This window comes from Salmo salar, chromosome 19 (assembly GCF_965601325.2).
Source record: "Salmo salar chromosome 19, fSalSal1, whole genome shotgun sequence".
Classification (NCBI taxonomy): domain Eukaryota; kingdom Metazoa; phylum Chordata; class Actinopteri; order Salmoniformes; family Salmonidae; genus Salmo; species Salmo salar.
In genome coordinates this window covers 44,368,537-44,390,000 of record NC_138309.1, presented here as the reverse complement: position 1 = coordinate 44,390,000, position 21,464 = coordinate 44,368,537, and the positions used below count along the sequence as shown (strand labels likewise).

Below are 21,464 nucleotides of genomic sequence, written 5' to 3'. Positions count from 1 at the left end.
ATGGTTCCTGTATGGTATCAGAGCCCATGTATCTGGATCCGTATCCAATCGTTCATGAAAGGAGAGCTGCACATCCCTAATGTTTATAGAGGATAGCATCTTCACTGGCTTCAGTATGAGGGAGTGTGTGTGTGTGTGTGTGTGGTGTGTGTGTGTGTGTGTGTGTGTGTGTGTGTGTGTGTGTGTGTGTGTGTGTGTGTGTGTGTGTGTGTGTGTGTGTTTGGTATCATATACATACAGTATGTTTATAATTGTAAACAGTCATGGTCTGCTGTTGGGTTTGAGCCTATAGCCTTATACCTCTGTATCGACGTCATTGTGAGGACTTACTCTTCATCAGACACACCGCCTCCTCCTCTTCATCAGACACACCACCTCCTCCTCTTCATCAGACACACCACCTCCTCCTCTTCATCAGACACACCGCCTCCTCCTCTTCATCTGACACACCGCCTCCTCCTCTTCATCAGACACACCACCTCCTCCTCTTCATCAGACACACACTGCCTCCTCCTCTTCATCAGACACACCACCTCCTCCTCTTCATCAGACACACCGCCTCCTCCTCTTCATCAGACACACCGCCTCCTCCTCTTCATCAGACGCACACCGCCTCCTCCTCTTCATCAGACACACCACCTTCTCCTCTTCATCAGACACACCACCTCCTCCTCTTCATCAGACACACACTGCCTCCTCCTCTTCATCAGACACACCACCTCCTCCTCTTCATCAGACACACTGCCTCCTCCTCTTCATCAGACACACCACCTCCTCCTCTTCATCAGACACACTGCCTCCTCCTCTTCATCAGACACACTGCCTCCTCCTCTTCATCAGACACACCGCCTCCTCCTCTTCATCAGACACACTGCCTCCTCCTCTTCATCAGACACACACTACAGCCTCCTCTTCATCAGACACACTACAGCCTCCTCTTCATCAGACACACTACAGCCTCCTCTTCATCAGACACACTACAGCCTCCTCTTCATCAGACACACTACAGCCTCCTCTTCATCAGACACACACTACAGCCTCCTCTTCATCAGACACACTACAGCCTCCTCTTCATCAGACACACACTACAGCCTCCTCTTCATCAGACACACACTACAGCCTCCTCTTCATCAGACACACTACAGCCTCCTCTTATTCAGACACACTACAGCCTCCTCTTCATCAGACACACTACAGCCTCCTCTTCATCAGACACACTACAGCCTCCTCTTCATCAGACACACTCTACAGCCTCCTCTTCATCAGACACACTGCCTCCTCCTCTTCATCAGACACACTACAGCCTCCTCTTCATCAGACACACTACAGCCTCCTCTTCATCAGACACACTCTACAGCCTCCTCTTCATCAGACACACTACAGCCTCCTCTTCATCAGACACACTACAGCCTCCTCTTCATCAGACACACTACAGCCTCCTCCTCTTCATCATCTTAACATGTTACAAAGAGAAGAGAATATTATTTCAATGTTTTGACATGCAGGTCTTTAGTTTGTAAACATTTTCATACTATTGGATTGTAATTAAATGTAAAGGCGATTTAGTAAATTTTTTGACCAAAAAAAATCATTTTTGGGAACATCGTAAAAATGTCAAGTAACTTAAAACATTAAGAAATTACCTATAACCTATAACCTATTTCAATGATGTTGTTTTTCTATACAGTGTTGTCTGTCCATAATGAGTTGAGTTCATCTCAGCCTATGCTACCCTCCAGTCCCTAGACTTCCTGGCGCTGACGGAAACATGGATTACCACAGATAACACTGCTACTCCTACTGCTCTCTCTTCGTCTGCCCACGTGTTCTCGCATACCCCTAGAGCATCGAGCCAGCGGGGTGGTGGCACTGGAATCCTCATCTCTCCCAAGTGGACATTCTCTCTTTCTCCCCTGACCCATCTGTCTATCTCCTCATTTGAATTCCATGCTGTCACAGTTACCAGCCCTTTCAAGCTTAACATCCTTATCATTTATCGCCCTCCAGGTTCCCTTGGAGAGTTCATCAATGAGCTTGACGCCTTGATAAGTTCCTTTCCTGAGGATGGCTCACCTCTCACAGTTCTGGGTGACTTTAACCTCCCCACGTCTACCTTTGACTCATTCCTCTCTGCCTCCTTCTTTCCACTCCTCTCCTCTTTTGACCTCACCCTCTCACCTTCCCCCCCTACTCACAAGGCAGGCAATACGCTTGACCTCATCTTTACTAGATGCTGTTCTTCCACTAATCTCATTGCAACTCCCCTCCAAATCTCCGACCACTACCTTGTATCCTTTTCCCTCTTGCTCTCATCCAACACTTCTCACTCTGCCCCTACTCGGATGGTATTGCGCCGTCCCAACCTTCGCTCTCTCTCTCCCGCTACTCTCTCCTCTTCCATCCTATCATCTCTTCCCTCTGCTCAAACCTTCTCCAACCTATCTCCTGATTCTGCCTCCTTAACCCTCCTCTCCTCCCTTTCTGCATCCTTTGATTTTCTCTGTCCCCTATCCTCCAGGCCGGCTCGGTCCTCCCCTCCTGCTCCGTGGCTCGACGACTCACTACGAGCTCACAGAACAAGGCAACGGGCAGCCGAGCGGAAATGGAGGAAAACTCGCCTCCCTGCGGACCTGGCATCCTTTCACTCACTCCTCTCTACATTCTCCTCTTCTGTCTCTGCTGCTAAAGCCACTTTCTACCACTCTAAATTCCAAGCATCTGCCTCTAACCCTAGGAAGCTCTTTGCTACCTTCTCCTCCCTCCTGAATCCTCCTCCCCCTCCCCCCCCCCCTCCTCCCTCTCTGCGGATGACTTCGTCAACCATTTTGAAAAGAAGGTTGACGATATCCGATCCTCGTTTGCTAAGTCAAACGACACCGCTGGTCCTGCTCACACTGCCCTACCCTGTGCTTTGACCTCTTTCTCCCCTCTCTCTCCAGATGAAATCTCGCGTCTTGTGACGGCCGGCCGCCCAACAACCTGCCCACTTGACCCTATCCCCTCCTCTCTTCTCCAGACCATTTCCGGAGACCTTCTCCCCTTCCTCACCTCGCTCATCAACTCATCCTTGACCGCTGGCTACGTCCCTTCTGTCTTCAAGAGAGCGAGAGTTGCACCCCTTCTGAAAAAACCTACACTCGATCCCTCCGATGTCAACAACTACAGACCAGTATCCCTTCTTTCTTTTCTCTCCAAAACTCTTGAACGTGCCGTCCTTGGCCAGCTCTCCTGCTATCTCTCTCAGAATGACCTTCTTGATCCTAATCAGTCAGGTTTCAAGACTGGGCATTCAACTGAGACTGCTCTTCTCTGTGTCACGGAGGCTCTCCGCACTGCTAAAGCTAACTCTCTCTCCTCTGCTCTCATCCTTCTAGACCTATCTGCTGCCTTTGATACTGTGAACCATCAGATCCTCCTCTCCACCCTCTCCGAGTTGGGCATCTCCGGCGCGGCCCACGCTTGGATTGCGTCCTACCTGACAGGTCGCTCCTACCAGGTGGCGTGGCGAGAATCTGTCTCCGCACCATGCGCTCTCACCACTGGTGTCCCCCAGGGCTCTGTTCTAGGCCCTCTCCTATTCTCGCTATACACCAAGTCACTTGGCTCTGTCATATCCTCACATGGTCTCTCCTATCATTGCTATGCAGACGACACACAATTAATCTTCTCCTTTCCCCCTTCTGATAACCAGGCGGCGAATCGCATCTCTGCATGTCTGTCAGACATATCAGTGTGGATGACGGATCACCAGCTCAAGCTGAACCTCGGCAAGACGGAGCTGCTCTTCCTCCCGGGGAAGGACTGCCCGTTCCATGATCTCGCCATCACGGTTGACAACTCCCTTGTGTCCTCCTCCCAGAGTGCTAAGAACCTTGGCGTGATCCTGGACAACACCCTGTCGTTCTCCACTAACATCAAGGCGGTGACCCGATCCTGTAGGTTCATGCTCTACAACATTTGCAGAGTACGACCCTGCCTCACACAGGAAGCGGCGCAGGTCCTAATCCAGGCACTTGTCATCTCCCGTCTGGATTACTGCAACTCGCTGTTGGCTGGGCTCCCTGCCTGTGCCATTAAACCCCTACAACTCATCCAGAACGCCGCAGCCCGTCTGGTGTTCAACCTTCCCAAGTTCTCTCACGTCACCCCGCTCCTCCGCTCTCTCCACTGGCTTCCAGTTGAAGCTCGCATCCGCTACAAGACCATGGTGATTGCCTACGGAGCTGTGAAGGGAACGGCACCTCCATACCGTCAGGCTCTGATCAGGCCCTACACCCAAACAAGGGCACTGCGTTCATCCACCACTGGCCTGCTGGCCCCCCTACCTCTGAGGAAGCACAGTTCCCGCTCAGCCCAGTCAAAACTGTTTGCTGCTCTGGCACCCCAATGGTGGAACAAGCTCCCTCACGACGCCAGGACAGCGGAGTCAATCACCACCTTCCGGAGACACCTGAAACCCCACCTCTTTAAGGAATACCTAGGATAGGATAAAGTAATCCTTCTAACCCCCCCCCCCCCCCCCCTAAAAGATTTAGATGCACTATTGTAAAGTGGTTGTTCCACTGGATATCATAAGGTGAATGCACCATTTTGTAAGTCGCTCTGGATAAGAGCGTCTGCTAAATGACTTAAATGTAAATGTAAATAATGTCATTTTCCACACACAGCATGTTCCCTGTTGTAATGTGTTTATGGTTTCTATTGCCTTCATTAAGTTGACAGTTGGTGCCAATACGGAGCAGCCTACCTTTTCAGGGTCTGCTACCACACGGTCACTCTATATATATATAAGACCTGTTGTCTTTTCCTATGGTTTTCTACTCCCTTCATTGAGTTGTGATGAGCACATGAACTCTGTGACCATGTCTCCTAGCTATTTTCCTTGTTTCCTTGTCTCCTTGTCTCCTTCTGCACTGCAGTGTAACTCATTGTTTTGTCTTCTTCTTTCAGATGACACGTCATCAGGCAGCAGGGTGAGTTACCTCCTGACTGACTGACTGACTGTTTATCTACCTGTCTGTCTGACTATCTGACTGTCTGGGTGGTTGGCTGTCTGTCTGTCTGTCTGTCTGTCTGTCTGTCTGTCTGTCTGTCTGTCTGTCTGTCTGTCTGTCTGTCTGTCTGTCTGTCTGACTGTCTGTCTGTCTGTCTGTCTGTCTGACTGTCTGTCTGGGTGGTTGTTTGTCTGACTGACTGTCTGGATGGTTGTCTGTCTGTCTGACTGACTGACTGTCTGGATGGTTGTCTGTCTGACTGATTGTCTGGATGGTTGACTGTCTGTCTGACTGTCTGGATGGTTGTCTGTCTGTCTGACTGACTGTCTGGATCGTTGTCTGACTCTCTGGATGGTTGACTGTCTGTCTGACTGTTTGGATGGTTGTCTGTCTCTCTGTCTGACTGTCTGGATGGTTGACTGTCTGACTGTCTGTCTGTCTGGATGGTTGTCTGACTGTCTGGATGGATGGTTGTCTGTCTGTCTGACTGTCTGGATGGTTGACTATCTGTCTATCTGACTGTCTGGATTGTTGTCTGTCTGTCTGTCTGTCTGTCTGTCTGTCTGTCTGTCTGTCTGTCTGTCTGTCTGTCTGTCTGTCTGTCTGTCTGGATGGTTGTCTGACTGTCTGGATGGTTGTCTGTCTGTCTGACTGACTGTCTGGGTGGTTGACTGTCTGCCTGACTGTCTATCTGGGTGGTTGACTGTCTGTTTGTCTGGATGGTTGTCTGTCTGTCTGAATTGATACCATTACATTCAAAGTGCTAACGTTAGTAGCCTGTTATTGGATTCATACTCCTGTGATGGTACCTGTGGTTGAACTTGGAACAATAAGAACCTCTGGGAAGAATGTAAATAGTTTGGGGGTCTATTTAGTTTCAGACACAGATGAATACTCTTTATTTTAATGTCATCAACATGTTTTGATTATCCTTTGCTTTCTGTTTTTTTTTAACTTTATTTATTTTAGAAAGAAAATCTGTCTATTGAGTTGATTAAACATTGACTGAACTCAAATAAAATAAAATACAATTTTACACTCAGTTTGGTCAGAACTCAGGAGTCTGCTGTTGATGAAAGCAATGATCACATGGTATAGAGAAAGAGAGAGAGAGAGACGTAGAGGTAGAAAGAGAGACGTAGAGAGGTAGAAAGAGAGACGTAGAGAGGTAGAGAGAGAGACGTAGAGAGGTAAAGAGAGAGGTAGAGAGGTAGAGAGAGAGGTAGAGAGGTAGAGAGAGAGGTAGAGAGGTAGAGAGAGAGGTAGAGAGAGAGCGGTAGAGAGACATTTTAGTCATTTTAGCAGAGAGAGAGAGGTGTAGAGAGAAAGGGACAGAGAGAATGAGAGACATACAGAGAGAGAGGTAGAGAGAGACAGGTAAAGAGAGAGAGAAGTCGAGAGAGAGAGGGGTAGAGAGAAAGAGAGAGAATGAGAGAGAATGAGAGAGGTAGAGAGAGAGACTATCTCAGCACGGAATATCCAAGGTCTGAGGTCATCTGCCTTTGGCCTAAAGAGCAGGAACCTGGACTTCACCAAAGAAATTGGAAATACAGACATTGTCATCCTATAAGAAACCTGGTATAGAGGAGACGGACCCACTGGTTGCCCTCTAGGTTATAGAGAGCTGGTCCCATCCACCAAACTACCAGGTGGGTGGTATAGAGGAGGTGGACCCACTGGTTGCCCTCTAGGTTACAGAGAGCTGGTCCCATCCACCAAACTACCAGGTGTGAAAAGGGGAAGGGACTCAGGGGGTATGATATCTTGGTATAGAGTAAGACCTAACTCACTCTATTAAATTAATCAAAACACAAACATTTTACATTTGACTAGATATTCAAAAGTAAATGATTTCAGAGAAAAATGTCCTCCTGTGTGCTACCTATATCCCCCCACTAGAATCCCCATACTTTAATGAAGACAGCTTCTCCATCCTGGAGGGGGAAATCAATCATTTCCAGGCCCAGGGACATGTACTAGTCTGTGGCGACCTAAATGCCAGAACCGGACAAGAACCTGACACCCTCAGCACACAGTGGGGCAAACACCTACCTGGAGGTGACAGCATTCCCTCCCCCATATGCCCCCTAGGCACAGCTACGACAACATAACCAACAGAAACGGGTCACAACTCCTGCAGCTCTGTCGCACGCTGGGTATGTACATAGTCAATGTTAGGCTTTGAGGGGACTCCTATGGTAGGTACATCTATAGCTCATCTCTTGGCAGTAGTACTGTAGACTACTTTATCATGGACTTCAACCCAGAGTCTCAAATCAAAATCAAATCAAATTGTATTGGTCACATACACATGTTTAGCAGATGTTATTGTGGGTGTAGTGAAATGCTTGAGTCTCTGAGGGTTCACAGCCCACTGACACCCCTATCAGATCACAGCAAAATCACAGTGTACTTTAACAGAGCAATACTCAATCATGAGGCATCATAGCCAAAGGAACTGAATAATATTAAGAAATGCCATAGATCGAAGGAAGTACTTCCTAGACAAAACATTCCACTGTAATAGTGAAGGTGTAAACTTGGCAGTATAAAATCTTAACAGTATATTTGAGCTCTCAGCTTCCCTATCAAATGTAAAAATTTAAAACAGAAAACCGGAGATAATTAACAACAATGACAAATGGTTTGATGAAGAACGCAAAAACCTAAGAAAGAAATTGAGAAACCTATCTAACCAAAAACATAGAGACCCAGAAAACCTGAGCCTACGCCTTCACGATTGTGAATCACTAAAACAATACAGAAATACACTACGGAAAAAGAAGGAACAGCACGTCAGAAATCAGCTCAATGTAATTGAAGAATCCATAGAATCTAACCACTTCTAGGAAAATTGGAAAACACTAAACAAACAACACAAAGAACTATCTATTCAAAATGGAGATGTATGGATAAACCACTTCTCCAATCTTTGTGGCCCGGTAACGAAGATCAAACAGCAAAAACATAGACATGATCAAATACATATCTTAGAATCAACTATTAAAGACTACCAGACCCCACTGGATTCTCCAATTACATTGATTGAACTACAGGACAAAATACAAACCCTCCAACCCAAAAAGGCCTGTGGTGTTGATGGTATCCTCATTTAAATTATAAAATATACAGACCACAAATTCCAATTGGCTATACTAAAACTCTTTAACATCATCCTCAGCTCTGGCATCTTCCCCAATATTTGGAACCAAGGCCTGATCACCCCAATCCACAAAAGTGGAGACAAATTTGACCCCAATAACTACTGTGGGATATGCGTCAACAGCAACCTGGGGAAAATCCTCTGCATTATCATTAACAGCAGACTCATACATCTCCTCAGTGAAAACAATGTACTGAACAAATGTCAAATTGGCTTTTTATCAAAATTCCCATATGACAGACCACGAATTCACCCTTCACACCCTAATTGACAAACAAACAAACCAAAACAAAGGAAAAGTCTTCTCATGCTTTTTTGATTTCAAAAAAGCTTTTGACTCAGTTTGGCATGAAGGTCTGCTATACAAATTGATGGAAAGTGGTGTTGGGGGAAAAACATAGGACATTATAAAATGAATGTACACAAACAACAAGTGTGCGGTTAAAATTGGCCCAAAAAACATTTATTTTCACAGGAATGTGGGGTGAGACAGGGATGCAGCTTAAGCCCCACTCTCTTCAATATATATACTGCTCAAAAAAATAAAGGGAACACTTAAACAACACATCCTAGATCTGAATGAAAGAAATAATCTTTTTAAATACTTTTTTCTTTACATAGTTGAATGTGCTGACAACAAAATCACACAAAAATAATCAATGGAAATCCAATTTATCAACCCATGGAGGTCTGGATTTGGAGTCACACTCAAAATTAAAGTGGAAAACCACACTACAGGCTGATCCAACTTTGATGTAATGTCCTTAAAACAAGTCAAAATGAGGCTCAGTAGTGTGTGTGGCCTCCACGTGCCGGTATGACCTCCCTACAACGCCTGGGCATGCTCCTGATGAGGTGGCGGATGGTGTCCTGAGGGATCTCCTCCCAGACCTGGACTAAAGCATCCGCCAACTCCTGGACAGTCTGTGGTGCAACATGGCATTGGTGGATGGAGTGAGACATGATGTCCCAGATGTGCTCAATTAGATTCAGGTCTGGGGAACGGGCGGGCCAGTCCATAGCATCAATGCCTTCCTCTTGCAGGAACTGCTGACACACTCCAGCCACATGAGGTCTAGCATTGTCTTGCATTAGGAGGAACCCAAGGCCAACCGCACCAGCATATGGTCTCACAAGGGGTCTGAGGATCTCATCTTGGTACCTAATGGCAGTCAGGCTACCTCTGGCGAGCACATGGAGGGCTGTGCGGCCCCCCAAAGAAATGCCACCCCACACCATGACTGACCCACCGCCAAACCAGTCATGCTGGAGGATGTTGCAGGCAGAAGAACGTTCTCCACGGCATCTCCAGACTCTGTCACGTGCTCAGTGTGAACCTGCTTTCATCTGTGAAGAGCACAGGGCGCCAGTGGCGAATTTGCCAATCTTGGTGTTCTCTGGCAAATGCCAAATGTCCTGCACGGTGTTGGGCTGTAAGCACAACCCCCACCTGTGGACGTCGGGCCCTCATACCACCCTCATGGAGTCTGTTTCTGACCGTTTGAGCAGACACATGCACATTTGTGGCCTGCTGGAGGTCATTTTGCAGGGCTCTGGCAGTGCTCCTCCTGCTCCTCATTGCACAAAGGCGGAGGTAGCGGTCCTGCTGCTGGGTTGTTGCCCTCCTACGGCCTCCTCCACGTCTCCTGATGTACTGGCCTGTCTCCTGGTAGCGCCTCCATGCTCTGGACACTACACTGACAGACACAGCAAACCTTCTTGCCACAGCTCGCATTGATGTGCCATCCTGGATGAGCTGCACTACCTGAGCCACTTGTGTGGGTTGTAGACTCCGTCTCATGCTACCACTAGAGTGAAACCACCGCCAGCATTCAAAAGTGACCAAAACATCAGCCAGGAAGCATAGGAACTGAGAAGTGGTCTGTGGTCCCCACCTGCAGAACCACTCCTTTATTGGGGGTGTCTTGCTAATTGCCTATAATTTCCACCTGTTGTCTATTCCATTTGCACAACAGCATGTGACATTTATTGTCAATCAGTGTTGCTTCCTAAGTGGACAGTTTGATTTCACAGAAGTGTGATTGACTTGGAGTTACATTGTGTTGTTTAAGTGTTCCCTTTATTTTTTTGAGCAGTGTATATCAACGAATTGGCGAGGGCACTAGAACAGTCTGCAGCACCCGGCCTAACCTTACTAATATCTGAAGTCAAATGTCTACTGTTTGCTTATGATCTGGGGCTTTTGTCCCCAACCATGGAGGACCTACGGCAGCACCTAGATCTTCTGTGCAGATTCTGTCAGACCTTGGCCCTGACAGTAAATCTCAGTAAGTTCCAAAAAAGGTCCAGTTGCCAGGACCACAAATACAAATTCCATCTAGACACTGTTGCCCTAGATCACACAAAAAACGACATACCTCGGTCTAAACATCAGCGCCACAGTTAACCTCCACAAAGCTGTGAACGATCTTAGAGACGAGGCAAGAAGGGCCTTCTGTGCCATCAAAAGGAACATAAAATTTGACATACCAATTAGGACCTTGCAAAAAATACTTAATTATGTTATAGAACCCATTGCCCTTTATGGTTGTGAGGTCTGGGGTCCGCTCGCCAACCAAGAATTGGGACAAACACCAAATTGAAACTCTGCACTCAGAATTCTGCAAAAATATCCTCCCTGTACAACGTAAAATACAAAATAATGCATGCAGAGCAGAATTACGCCGATACCCGCTAATTATCAAAATCCAGAAAAGAGAGGTTAAATTCTACAACCACCTAAAAGGAAGCGATTCCCAAACCTTCCATAACAAAGCCATCACCTACAGAGAGATGAACCTGGAGAAGAGTCCCCTAAGCAAGCTGGTCCTGGGGCTCTGTTCACAAACACAAACAGACCCCACAGAGCCCCAGGACAGCAACACAATTCGACCCAACCAAATCATGAGAAAACAAAAATATAATTACTTGACACATTGGAAAGAATTAACAAAAAAACAGAGCAAACTAGAATGGTATTTGTCCCTAAACAGAGAGTACACAGTGGCAGAATACCTGACCACTGTGACTGACCCAAACTTAAGGAAAGCTTTGACTATGTACAGACTCAGTGAACATAGCCTGGCTATTGAGAAAGGCCGCCGTAGGCAGACCTGGCTCTCAAGAGAAGACAGGCTATGTGCACACTGCGCACAAAATGAGGTGGAAACTGAGCTGCACTTTCTAACCTCCTGCCAAATGTATGACCATATTAGAGACACATATTTCCCTCAGATTACACAGATCCACAAAGAATTCGAAAACTCCCATATCTATTGGGTGAAATACCACAATGTACCATCACAGCAGCAAGTTTTGTGACCTGTTGCCACAAGAAAAGGGCAACCAGTGAAGGATAAACACCATTGTAAATTCAACCCATATTTATGTTTATTTATTTTCCCTTTTGTACTTTAACTATTTGCATATCGTTACAACACTGTACATATGTATAATATGACATTTGTAATGTCTTTATTATTTTGGAACTTCTGTGAGTGAACTGTTTACTGTTCATTTGTATTGTTTATTTAACTTTTGTATATTATCTACCTCACTTGCTTTGGCAATGTTAACATATGTTTCCCATGCCAATAATGTGCCTTGAATTGAATTGACAGAGAGAGAGGTCAGAACAGGATGATGGGGGAGAGAGAGAGAGAGGTCAGAACAGGATGATGGAGAGAGAGAGCAAGAGAGAGAGAGAGGTCAGAACAGGATGATGGAGAGAGAGAGAGAGAGAGAGAGAGAGAGAGAGAGAGAGGTCAGAACAGGATGATGGAGAGAGAGAGTGAGAGAGAGAGAGGTCAGAACAGGATGATGGAGAGAGAGAGAGAGAAAGAGAGAGAGAGGTCAGAACAGGATGATGGAGAGAGAGACAGAGAGAGAGAGAGACAGAGAGAGAGAGGTCAGAATAGGATGATGGAGAGAGAGACAGAGAGAGAGAGAGACAGAGAGAGAGAGGTCAGAATAGGATGATGAGAGAGAGAGAGAGAGGTCAGAACAGGACGATGGAGAGAGAGAGAGGTCAGAATAGGATGATGGAGAGAGAGAGAGAGGTCAGAATAGGATGATGGAGAGAGAGGGAGGTCAGAATAGGATGTTGGAGAGAGAGAGAGAGGTCAGAATAGGATGATGGAGAGAGAGAGACAGAGAGAGAGAGGTCAGAACAGGATGATGGAGAGAGAGAGAGAGAGAGAGAACAGGATGATTCTCCATATTTCACCCAGTAGATATGGGAGTTTATCAAAAGCAGGTTTGTTTTTGAATTCTTTGTGGATCTGTGTAATCTGAGGGAATCTGTCTCTCTCTCACTCCTTCATCCTGTTCTGACCTCTCTCTCTCTGTCTCTCTCTCTCTCCATCATCCTGTACTGACCTCTCTCTCTCTCTCTCTCTCTCTGTCATTCTGTTCTGACCTCTCTCTCTGTCTCTCTCTCTCTCCATCATCCTGTACTGACCTCTCTCTCTCTCTCTCTCTGTCATTCTGTTCTGACCTCTCTCTCTGTCTCTCTCTCTCTCCGTCATCCTGTACTGACCTCTCGCTCTCTCTCTCTCTCTCTCTCTCTCTGTCATTCTGTTCTGACCTCTCTCTCTGTCTCTCTCTCTCTCCGTCATCCTGTACTGACCTCTCTCTCTCTCTCTCTCTCTCCGTCATTCTGTTCTGACCTCTCTCTCTTTCTCTCTCTCCGTCATTCTGTTCTGACCTCTCTCTCTCTCTCGCTCTCTCTCCGTCATTCTGTTCTGACCTCTCTCTCTCCATCATTCTGTTCTGACCTCTCTCTCTCTCCATCATCCTGTACTGACCTCTCTCTCTCTCTCTCTCTCTCTGTCATTCTGTTCTGACCTCTCTCTCTGTCTCTCTCTCTCTCCGTCATCCTGTACTGACCTCTCTCTCTCTCTCTCTCTCCGTCATTCTGTTCTGACCTCTCTCTCTTTCTCTCTCTCCGTCATTCTGTTCTGACCTCTCTCTCTGTCTCTCTCTCTCTCCGTCATTCTGTACTGACCTCTCTCTCTCCATCATTCTGTTATGACCTCTCTCTCTCTCCATCATTCTGTTATGACCTCTCTCTCTCTGTCATTCTGTTCTGACCTCTCTCTCTGTCTCTCTCTCTCTCTGTCTCTCTCTCTGTCATTCTGTTCTGACCTCTCTCTCTGTCTCTCTCTCTGTCATTCTGTTCTGACCTCTCTCTCTGTCTCTCTCTCTGTCATTCTGTTCTGACCTCTCTCTCTGTCTCTCTCTCTGTCATTCTGTTCTGACCTCTCTCTCTCCATCATTCTGTTATGACCTCTCTCTCTCTGTCATTCTGTTATGACCTCTCTCTCTGTCTCTCTCTCTGTCATTCTGTTCTGACCTCTCTCTCTGTCTCTCTCTCTGTCATTCTGTTCTGACCTCTCTCTCTGTCTCTCTCTCTGTCATTCTGTTCTGACCTCTCTCTGTCTCTCTCTCTCCATCATTCTGTTCTGACCTCTCTCTCTGTCTCTCTCTCTGTCATTCTGTTCTGACCTCTCTCTGTCTCTCTCTCTGTCATTCTGTTATGAACTCTCTCTCTTGTCTCTCTCTCTCCGTCATCCTGTTCTGAACTCTCCCTGTCTCTATCGCTCTCCGTCATTCTGTTCTGACCTCTCTCTCTGTCTCTCTCTCTGTCATTCTGTTCTGACCTCTCTCTGTCTCTCTCTCTCCATCATTCTGTTCTGACCTCTCTCTCTGTCTCTCTCTCTGTCATTCTGTTCTGACCTCTCTCTCTGTCTCTCTCTCTGTCATTCTGTTATGAACTCTCTCTCTTGTCTCTCTCTCTCCATCATCCTGTTCTGACCTCTCAATTCAATTCAATTGACTTTATTCACATGGCAAGTTCATTATTACTTACATTGTCAAAGTTACATATACACAAAGTATACATATAGAATGTATATATATATATATATATATATATATATATATATATATATATATATATATATATATATATATATATATATATATATAAAATATACATATATTTATATATAAATAAATGGTGGGACCAACAGCAGTAATAATAGTAGTAGTGGACATGGGATTACCATTAACAACAACAATATTAATCAGAACAACAATACATTAAAGCAATGGTAGTAGACCAGTCTCAACCTGACTGAGAAGACACATGACATGGTATGAAAGACTAAACTAAATGGGAAATATTATTGATATTACGTTACACTTTTCACTGGCTGTCCCTCAGGTTGTGGCAGGTGGACACATAGTTGGCTTTTCACCCAATAAATATTAGATTTTTTCTTCATCTTTTATAGTTTCAAATTCTTTGTATTGAATTATAATTTTGGGAAAGAAATACTCTCTTAGGTCTGAGTATTTGTCACAGTGTAATAGGAAATGCAGCTCTGTCTCTACCTCTCCCCTGGAGCAGAGTGAGCACAGCCTGTCCTCTCTGGGCAGCCAGGTTTGTCTGTGACGACCAGTCTCTATAGCCAGACTGTGCTCACTGAGTCTGTACCTAGTCAATGTTTTCCTCAGTTTTCTATCAGTCACAGTGGTCAGATAGTCTGCCACCATGTACTGTCTGTTTAGAGCCAAATAGCATTGAAGTTTATTTAGATTTTTTGTCATGTCTTTCCAATAGGTGATATATTTTTCTTTTTGTTTTGTGATGATTTGGTTGGGCCAGATTTTCTGAGTGCTGTCCTGAGGCTCTACTGGGTTGGTTTGGGTTAGTGAACTGAACCTCAGAACCAGCTGGCTGAGTGCTGTCCTGAGTCTCTATGGGGTTGGTTTGGGTTAGTGAACTGAGCCTCAGAACCAGCTGGCTGAGTGCTGTCCTGAGGCTCTACTGGGTTGGTTTGGGTTAGTGAACTGAGCCTCAGAACCAGCTGGCTGAGTGCTGTCCTGAGTCTCTATGGGGTTGGTTTGGGTTAGTGAACTGAACCTCAGAACCAGCTGGCTGAGTGCTGTCCTGAGTCTCTATGGGGTTGGTTTGGGTTAGTGAACTGAACCTCAGAACCAGCTGGCTGAGGGAACTCTTCTCTTGTTTCATCTCTTGACATTGTAGAGCTGTGTGATGAAGTGTGATGAAGATGGTTGTAAAATGTGCTGGCTCTTTTTTCTATTTGAATGAGGAGGGGGTATTGCCCCAGTTCTGCTCTACAGGCGTTATTTAGAGTTCTTCTTTGTACTTGCAACACAGTCTTGAAAAACTCTGCATGCAGTATTTCAATAGGATGTTTGTCCCATTTGGTAAATTCATTATTAGAGAGAGGACCCCATACTTCACTGCCATATAGAGCAATTGGTTCTATAACCGATTGGAAAGTTTTGAGCCAGATTCTAATTGGAATTTCGATTTTGGATGTTCCTTTTAATGGCATCTTCTTGCTTTGTCTCTCAGCTCGTTCACATGTGAAAGCTTCCTGTGTTGCTGATATTTAGTCCTAGATATGTGTAGTTTTTGGTGTGTTCTAATAGAACTGTGTCCAAATAGAATTTATATTTGTCATCCTGATTTCTGGACCTTTTTTGGAATATCATTATATATATTTTTTTTAGGTTAATGGTCAGAGCCCAGGTCTGACAGAACCTGTGAAGACGATCTAGGTGCTGCTGTAACCCCTCTTTAGTGGGAGACAGTAGAACCAGGTCGTCTGCGTATAGAGACACTTGCTTTCAGTGTTGTGTAGGGTGATACCAGGTGCTGCCGATTCTTCTAATGTTTTTTGCCAATTCATTAATGTAGATGTTAAATAGTGTTGGACTTATTGGGCAGCCCTGTTTCACTCCTCATCCCTGAGAGAAGAAGTCTGTTTGCTTGTTGCCAATTTTAACTGCACATTTGTTTTTAGTGTACATTGATTTAATAACATCATATGTTTTCCCTCCAATACCACTTTCTATTAGTTTATAAAAAATACCTTCGTGACAAATTGAATCAAAACTTTCTTGAAATCTACAGAACACGAGTACATTTTGCCTTTGTTTGGTTTACTTGTTTGTCAATTAGAGTGTGGATGGTGTAAATGTGGTCTGTTGTACGATCATTTTTTAGAAATCCAATCTGAATTCTGCTCAGGACGTTGTGTTCATCAAGGAAATGATGTAGTCTGCTATTTATAATTCTGCAGAGAATTTTCCCCAAGTTGCTGTTAACGCAAATTCCTCTGTAATCTTATAGATTGGTGTGATCAATCCCTGGTTCCAAATATCGGGGAAAATACCTGCAGTGAGGATAATGTTGAAGAGTTTGAGTATAGCCAATTTGAATTTGTGGTCTGTATATTTGATCATTTCATTTAAAATACCATCAGCACCACAGGCCTTTTTGGGTTGGAGAGTGCATATTTTTTCCAATATTTCTTCTTCTGTAATTGGGGTATCCACAGGATTCTGATAGTTGATTTCTAATGTGCTGTTCCTTTTTTGTTGTTAGGGTATGTTTGTATTGCTTTAGTGTTTCCCCACACTGAAGGCATATATTTTTGTTGTCTGGTTCTCTGTGTTTTTGATTAGATATATTTCTCAATTACTTAGCTTTTTGCAATTATTATCAAACCATTTTTCATTATCTGTTATTTCTGGTTTGCTCTTATGCTTCTTTAGATTAGCCAAGGAGGCTAATTTCTCAAATATAAAGTTGATGTTCCAAATGGCCAAATTTACTGAGAGAGGTGTTAGTGGACTGACTGTGAAGGCTCTGAGAGACTCTGGGTTGAGGTCGGTGAGGAAGTAGTCTACAGTACTGCTGCCAAGGGATGAGCTGTAGGTGTACCTACCAAAAGAGTCCCCTCTCAGCCTACCATTGACTATGTACAGACCCAGTGTTCGACAGAGCTTCACGAGCTGTACTCCATTTCTGTTTTTCACTTTGTCATAGTTGTTTCTGGGGGGGGGGGGGGTATGTGGGGAGGAAAAGGTTGTTGCTTCCTGGTAGGTGTTTATCCCCATGACTGTTAATAGTGTCTGTTCAACCAGTAGGTTGCTTTGGGCCTGAAAGTGACTAATTTCCCCCTCTAGAATGGAGAAAATCTCTTCATTGAAGTAGGGTGACTCTGAGGGGGGAATGTATGTGGCACAGAGGAAGACGTTTTTATCTGTCAAGATAGCCTCCTTGTCCAGAGTCTCTGCCCTGTCCTGAGTCTCTGCCCTGTCCTGAGTCTCTGCCCTGTCCAGAGTCTCTGCCCTGTCCTGAGTCTCTGCCCTGTCCTGAGTCTCTGCCCTGTCTGATTCCTTTTAATGTAGTGGATGGTAGGATGATCTCCCTATAACCTAGTGGACAGCCAGTGGAAACATCACCTCTGCACCATGTTTCCTGGAGTTCTACAATATCAACATCATCAATTTCTTTCAGGAAGTCTGGGTTTCTGCTCTTTAGCCCAAAAGCAGAGGACTTCAATCCTTGTAAATTCCAACATGCAACGTAAAAAGATTTCATAACTTTTTTTTCTTCTTTAACTTCAAAATGAGACAAACACTCACAATCCAACAATAACTATTAAAATAGGATTTTTCAATTAACGTAAACTCTTATTATGCAAATGTGATTTGTTTATCATTTAAGATAGTATTTGTGTCATGCCACTTGGGTGGATGTAGTGTGAGGAGGGTGGAGTTGTTGTGCTCGTCTTACCATGACCCTCGGCCTATCACATGTGAGCATAGTAGACTCAGCATGTGTTTAATGACCTATCACATGTGAGCATAGTAGACTCAGCATGTGTTTAATGACCTATCACGTGAGCATAGTAGACTCAGCATGTGTTTAATGGCCTATCACATGTGAGCATAGTAGACTCAGCATGTGTTTAATGGCCTATCACATGTGAGCATAGTAGACTCAGCATGTGTTTAATGACCTATCACATGTGAGCATAGTAGACTCAGCATGTGTTTAATGACCTATCACATGTGAGCATAGTAGACTCAGCATGTGTTTAATGTCACTCATTTGGTTGGTGGGGGCTGGGCCAGTTGCTCCTCTCACAGCCTGTGCGTAGCTCTGCCTGCTGGGCTGTGGCTCCTCCACGTGAGGGTCTGTGGTGGGGGGGGGGGGGGGGGGGGGGGCATGGGGTGGGAGGCCTCGTCTGGGTGGTCTGTGCTGTACTGGTTGTGGTGAGCATTGAGGTTGGTGGTGCTGTGGTCGTGGCTGGGGGGTCCAGGGTGCTGGTCCGGGGTGTTATCTCAGCGGGGTGGAGATTGTTCCTGGGTGGAGAGGTCGGGCTGCGGTTTAAAGCGACGTCCTTGAGAGTCTTGGCAAGGATGGGGACTGTCTCCCTGTACAGGTGAACATGGTCATAGCCTTCCCTGTAGCTCAGTTGGTAGAGCATGGTGTTTGCAACGCCAGGGTTGTGGGTTCGTTTCCCACGGGGGGCCAGCAAAAAAAAAAAATGTATGAAATTGTATGAAATGTATGCATTCACTACTGTAAGTTGCTCTGGATAAGAGCGTCTGCTAAATGACTAAAATGTAAAATGTAAAAAATGTTATAGAGACAGTCCAGATGGAGGGTGGGATGGTGGGCCAGGTGTACATTGGGTCGCAGGGCACAGTCCTGGGAGAGGCTGGCGTTTATTCTTTGGACTGTGGCAGGGTGGAAGTCCTTCCTCTGTAGAAGGGTTGACACCACGATTCTTGAGTTGGAGAAGATTTCCGAGGCCTTCTCAATCACTCCCCGTAGTGAAGTCGCCACCCTCTCCTGCTGAGCACGCAGGTCGTTGCTTCCGGTGTGTATGATTATGTGGCTTGGCGACCCGAGATTGGCCTTATCAAGCAGCTCCATGGCACTCTGCGTTGTTGGGCACCACACCGTTCTCCTTTTGTGTCGAGGGAAAAGTGTATTCTCCTGAACAAACTTCCCATTTGAGTCCATTAACAGGACGATGTCAGCCAGTCTTCTGGACTGGAGGGGGCAGAGGGGGGGTTGGTGGGGGTGTGCTTGGTCTGTGCCGGTGCCGCTGTCAGTGGGAGGCTGTTCTGTGGGCTGGGGAGGAGGGGTGCAGCAGGCAGGGCTGGGGAGGCCTGGCTGGTTGAGCTGGGCTCCTCTGCTGTGTGAGGGCAGGGCTGGGGAGGCCTGGCCGGTTGAGCTGGGCTCCTCTGCTGTGTGAGGGCAGGGCTGGGGAGGCCTGGCTGGTTGAGCTGGGCTCCTCTGCTGTGTGGGGGCAGGGCTGGGGAGGCCTGGCTGGTTGAGCTGGGCTCCTCTGCTGTGTGGGGGCAGGGCTGGGGAGGCCTGGCTGGTTGAGCTGGGCTCCTCTGCTGTGTGAGTTCAGGGCTGGGGAGGCCTGGCTGGTTGAGCTGGGCTCCTCTGCTGTGTGAGGGCAGGGCTGGGGAGGCCTGGCTGGTTGAGCTGGGCTCCTCTGCTGTGTGGGGGCAGGGCTGGGGAGGCCTGGCTGGTTGAGCTGGGCTCCTCTGCTGTGTGGGGGCAGGGCTGGGGAGGCCTGGCTGCTTGAGCTGGGCTCCTCTGCTGTGTGGGGGCAGGGCTGGGGAGGCCTGGCTGGTTGAGCTGGGCTCCTCTGCTGTGTGAGGGCAGGGCTGGGGAGGCCTGGCCGGTTGAGCTGGGCTCCTCTGCTGTGTGAGGGCAGGGCTGGGGAGGCCTGGCTGGTTGAGCTGGGCTCCTCTGCTGTGTGAGGGCAGGGCTGGGGAGGCCTGGCCGGTTGAGCTGGGCTCCTCTGCTGTGTGAGGGCAGGGCTGGGGAGGCCTGGCTGGTTGAGCTGGGCTCCTCTGCTGTGTGGGGGCAGGGCTGGGGAGGCCTGGCCGGTTGAGCTGGGCTCCTCTGCTGTGTGAGTTCAGGGCTGGGGAGGCCTGGCCGGTTGAGCTGGGCTCCTCTGCTGTGTGAGTTCAGGGCTGGGGAGGCCTGGCTGGTTGAGCTGGGCTCCTCTGCTGTGTGAGGGCAGGGCTGGGGAGGCCTGGCTGCTTGAGCTGGGCTCCTCTGCTGTGTGAGGGCAGGTCATAGAGTGGTGATCAAGCTGCTCCTGCAGCCTGTTCTCTGACCTCTCTCTATGTCTCTCTCTCTCCATTGTCCTGTTCTGATCTCTCTCTCTCTCTCTCTCTCTCTCTCTCTCTCTCTCACACTCTCTCTCCATCGTCCTGTTCTGATCTCTCTCTCTCCATAATCCTGTTCTGACCTCTCTCTCTCTCACACTCTCTCTCCATCATCCTGTTCTGATCTCTCTCTCTCCATCATCCTGTTCTGACCTCTTCCTCTCTGTCACTCTCTCTCCATCGTCCTGTTCTGATCTCTCTCTCCATCATCCTGTTCTGAACTCTTTCTCTCTGTCTCTCTCAGTCTCTCTCTGTCTCTGCAGGCACAGCAATAGTCTCTCTGGTCTCTCTGTCTCTCTCTCTCTCTCTGCAGGCACAGCAATAGTCTCTCTGTCTCTCTCTGTCTATCTCTCTGTCTCTCTCTGCAGGCACAGCAATGGTCTCTCTGGTCTCTCTGTCTCTCTCTCTGTCTCTCTCTGCACGCACAGCAGTAGTCAATCTGGTCCTGTGAAGTAGAGAGAGGCATGGGTCTGTTATGTAACAATGTATAGAGATGCTCCTCATTCTGAGCAGTCATGCGAGAGAGAGAGAGAGAGAGAGAGAGAGAGAGAGAGAGTATTCTAATCAGGGCTGTGAAGACTACTGATGCCCTCCCTGACCTCCACCCCTCTGGAGATTCCACAGGCTGCAGGATATTGTGGGAGGAGGGTTGAATGTGAATTATTTAATGAAGCAATGAATAAATGAATGAATTCATTTGATTCGACAAAAGTGCTATCTACAACCTAAAGGCTTTTTCTGCTATCCCCATAGGAGAACCCTTCGAAGAACCCTTTTTTGTTCAGGTAGAACACCTTTCCACAGAGGGTTCTACATGGAACCCAAAAGAGTTCTACGTGGAACCAAAAAGGGTTCTCCTTGGAACCAAAATGGGTTGTCCTATCGAGATGGATGAACAATAATTTTGGAACCCTTTTTTCTAAGTGTGTATGGAACCCAGGAATCCCTGGAAAACAGCGGCAGTTGTTACTGATTGGACTTTCCTGGCTAAATTAATGAATGAAGTCTGTTGTTGTGGATGACAGGAGAAAAGCTTAATTAATTGTATTGAATGACAGCAGAAAACCCCAATTAATTGTATTGAATGACAGCAGAAAAAAAAAATGAATTGTATTGAATGACAGGAGAAAAGCCCAATTCATTATATTGAATGAGGAGAAAAGCCCAATTCATTATATTGAATGAGGAGAAAAGCACAATTCGTTATATTGAATGAGGACAAAAGCCCAGTTCATTTTATTGAATGAGGAGAAAAGCCCAATTCATTATATTGAATGAGG

The 21,464-nt window shown here is 46.6% G+C and overlaps 1 protein-coding gene across 4 annotated transcripts in view; it reads left to right on the top strand.

The window, feature by feature from the left end:
- pde10a (phosphodiesterase 10A) overlaps nucleotides 1-21,464 on the top strand; it is a 158,775-nt gene that overhangs the window by 82,256 nt on the left and 55,055 nt on the right. For 3 of the 4 annotated variants that reach the window (XM_045702323.2, XM_045702325.2, XM_045702322.2), the window contains exon 3: nucleotides 4,951-4,973. The exons of the other annotated variant lie outside the window; for it this stretch is intronic. In XM_045702323.2, coding sequence (XP_045558279.2) covers nucleotides 4,951-4,973 — 23 coding nt within the window. The remainder of the gene's footprint in view (nucleotides 1-4,950; nucleotides 4,974-21,464) is intronic. 4 annotated transcript variants of the gene reach the window in all.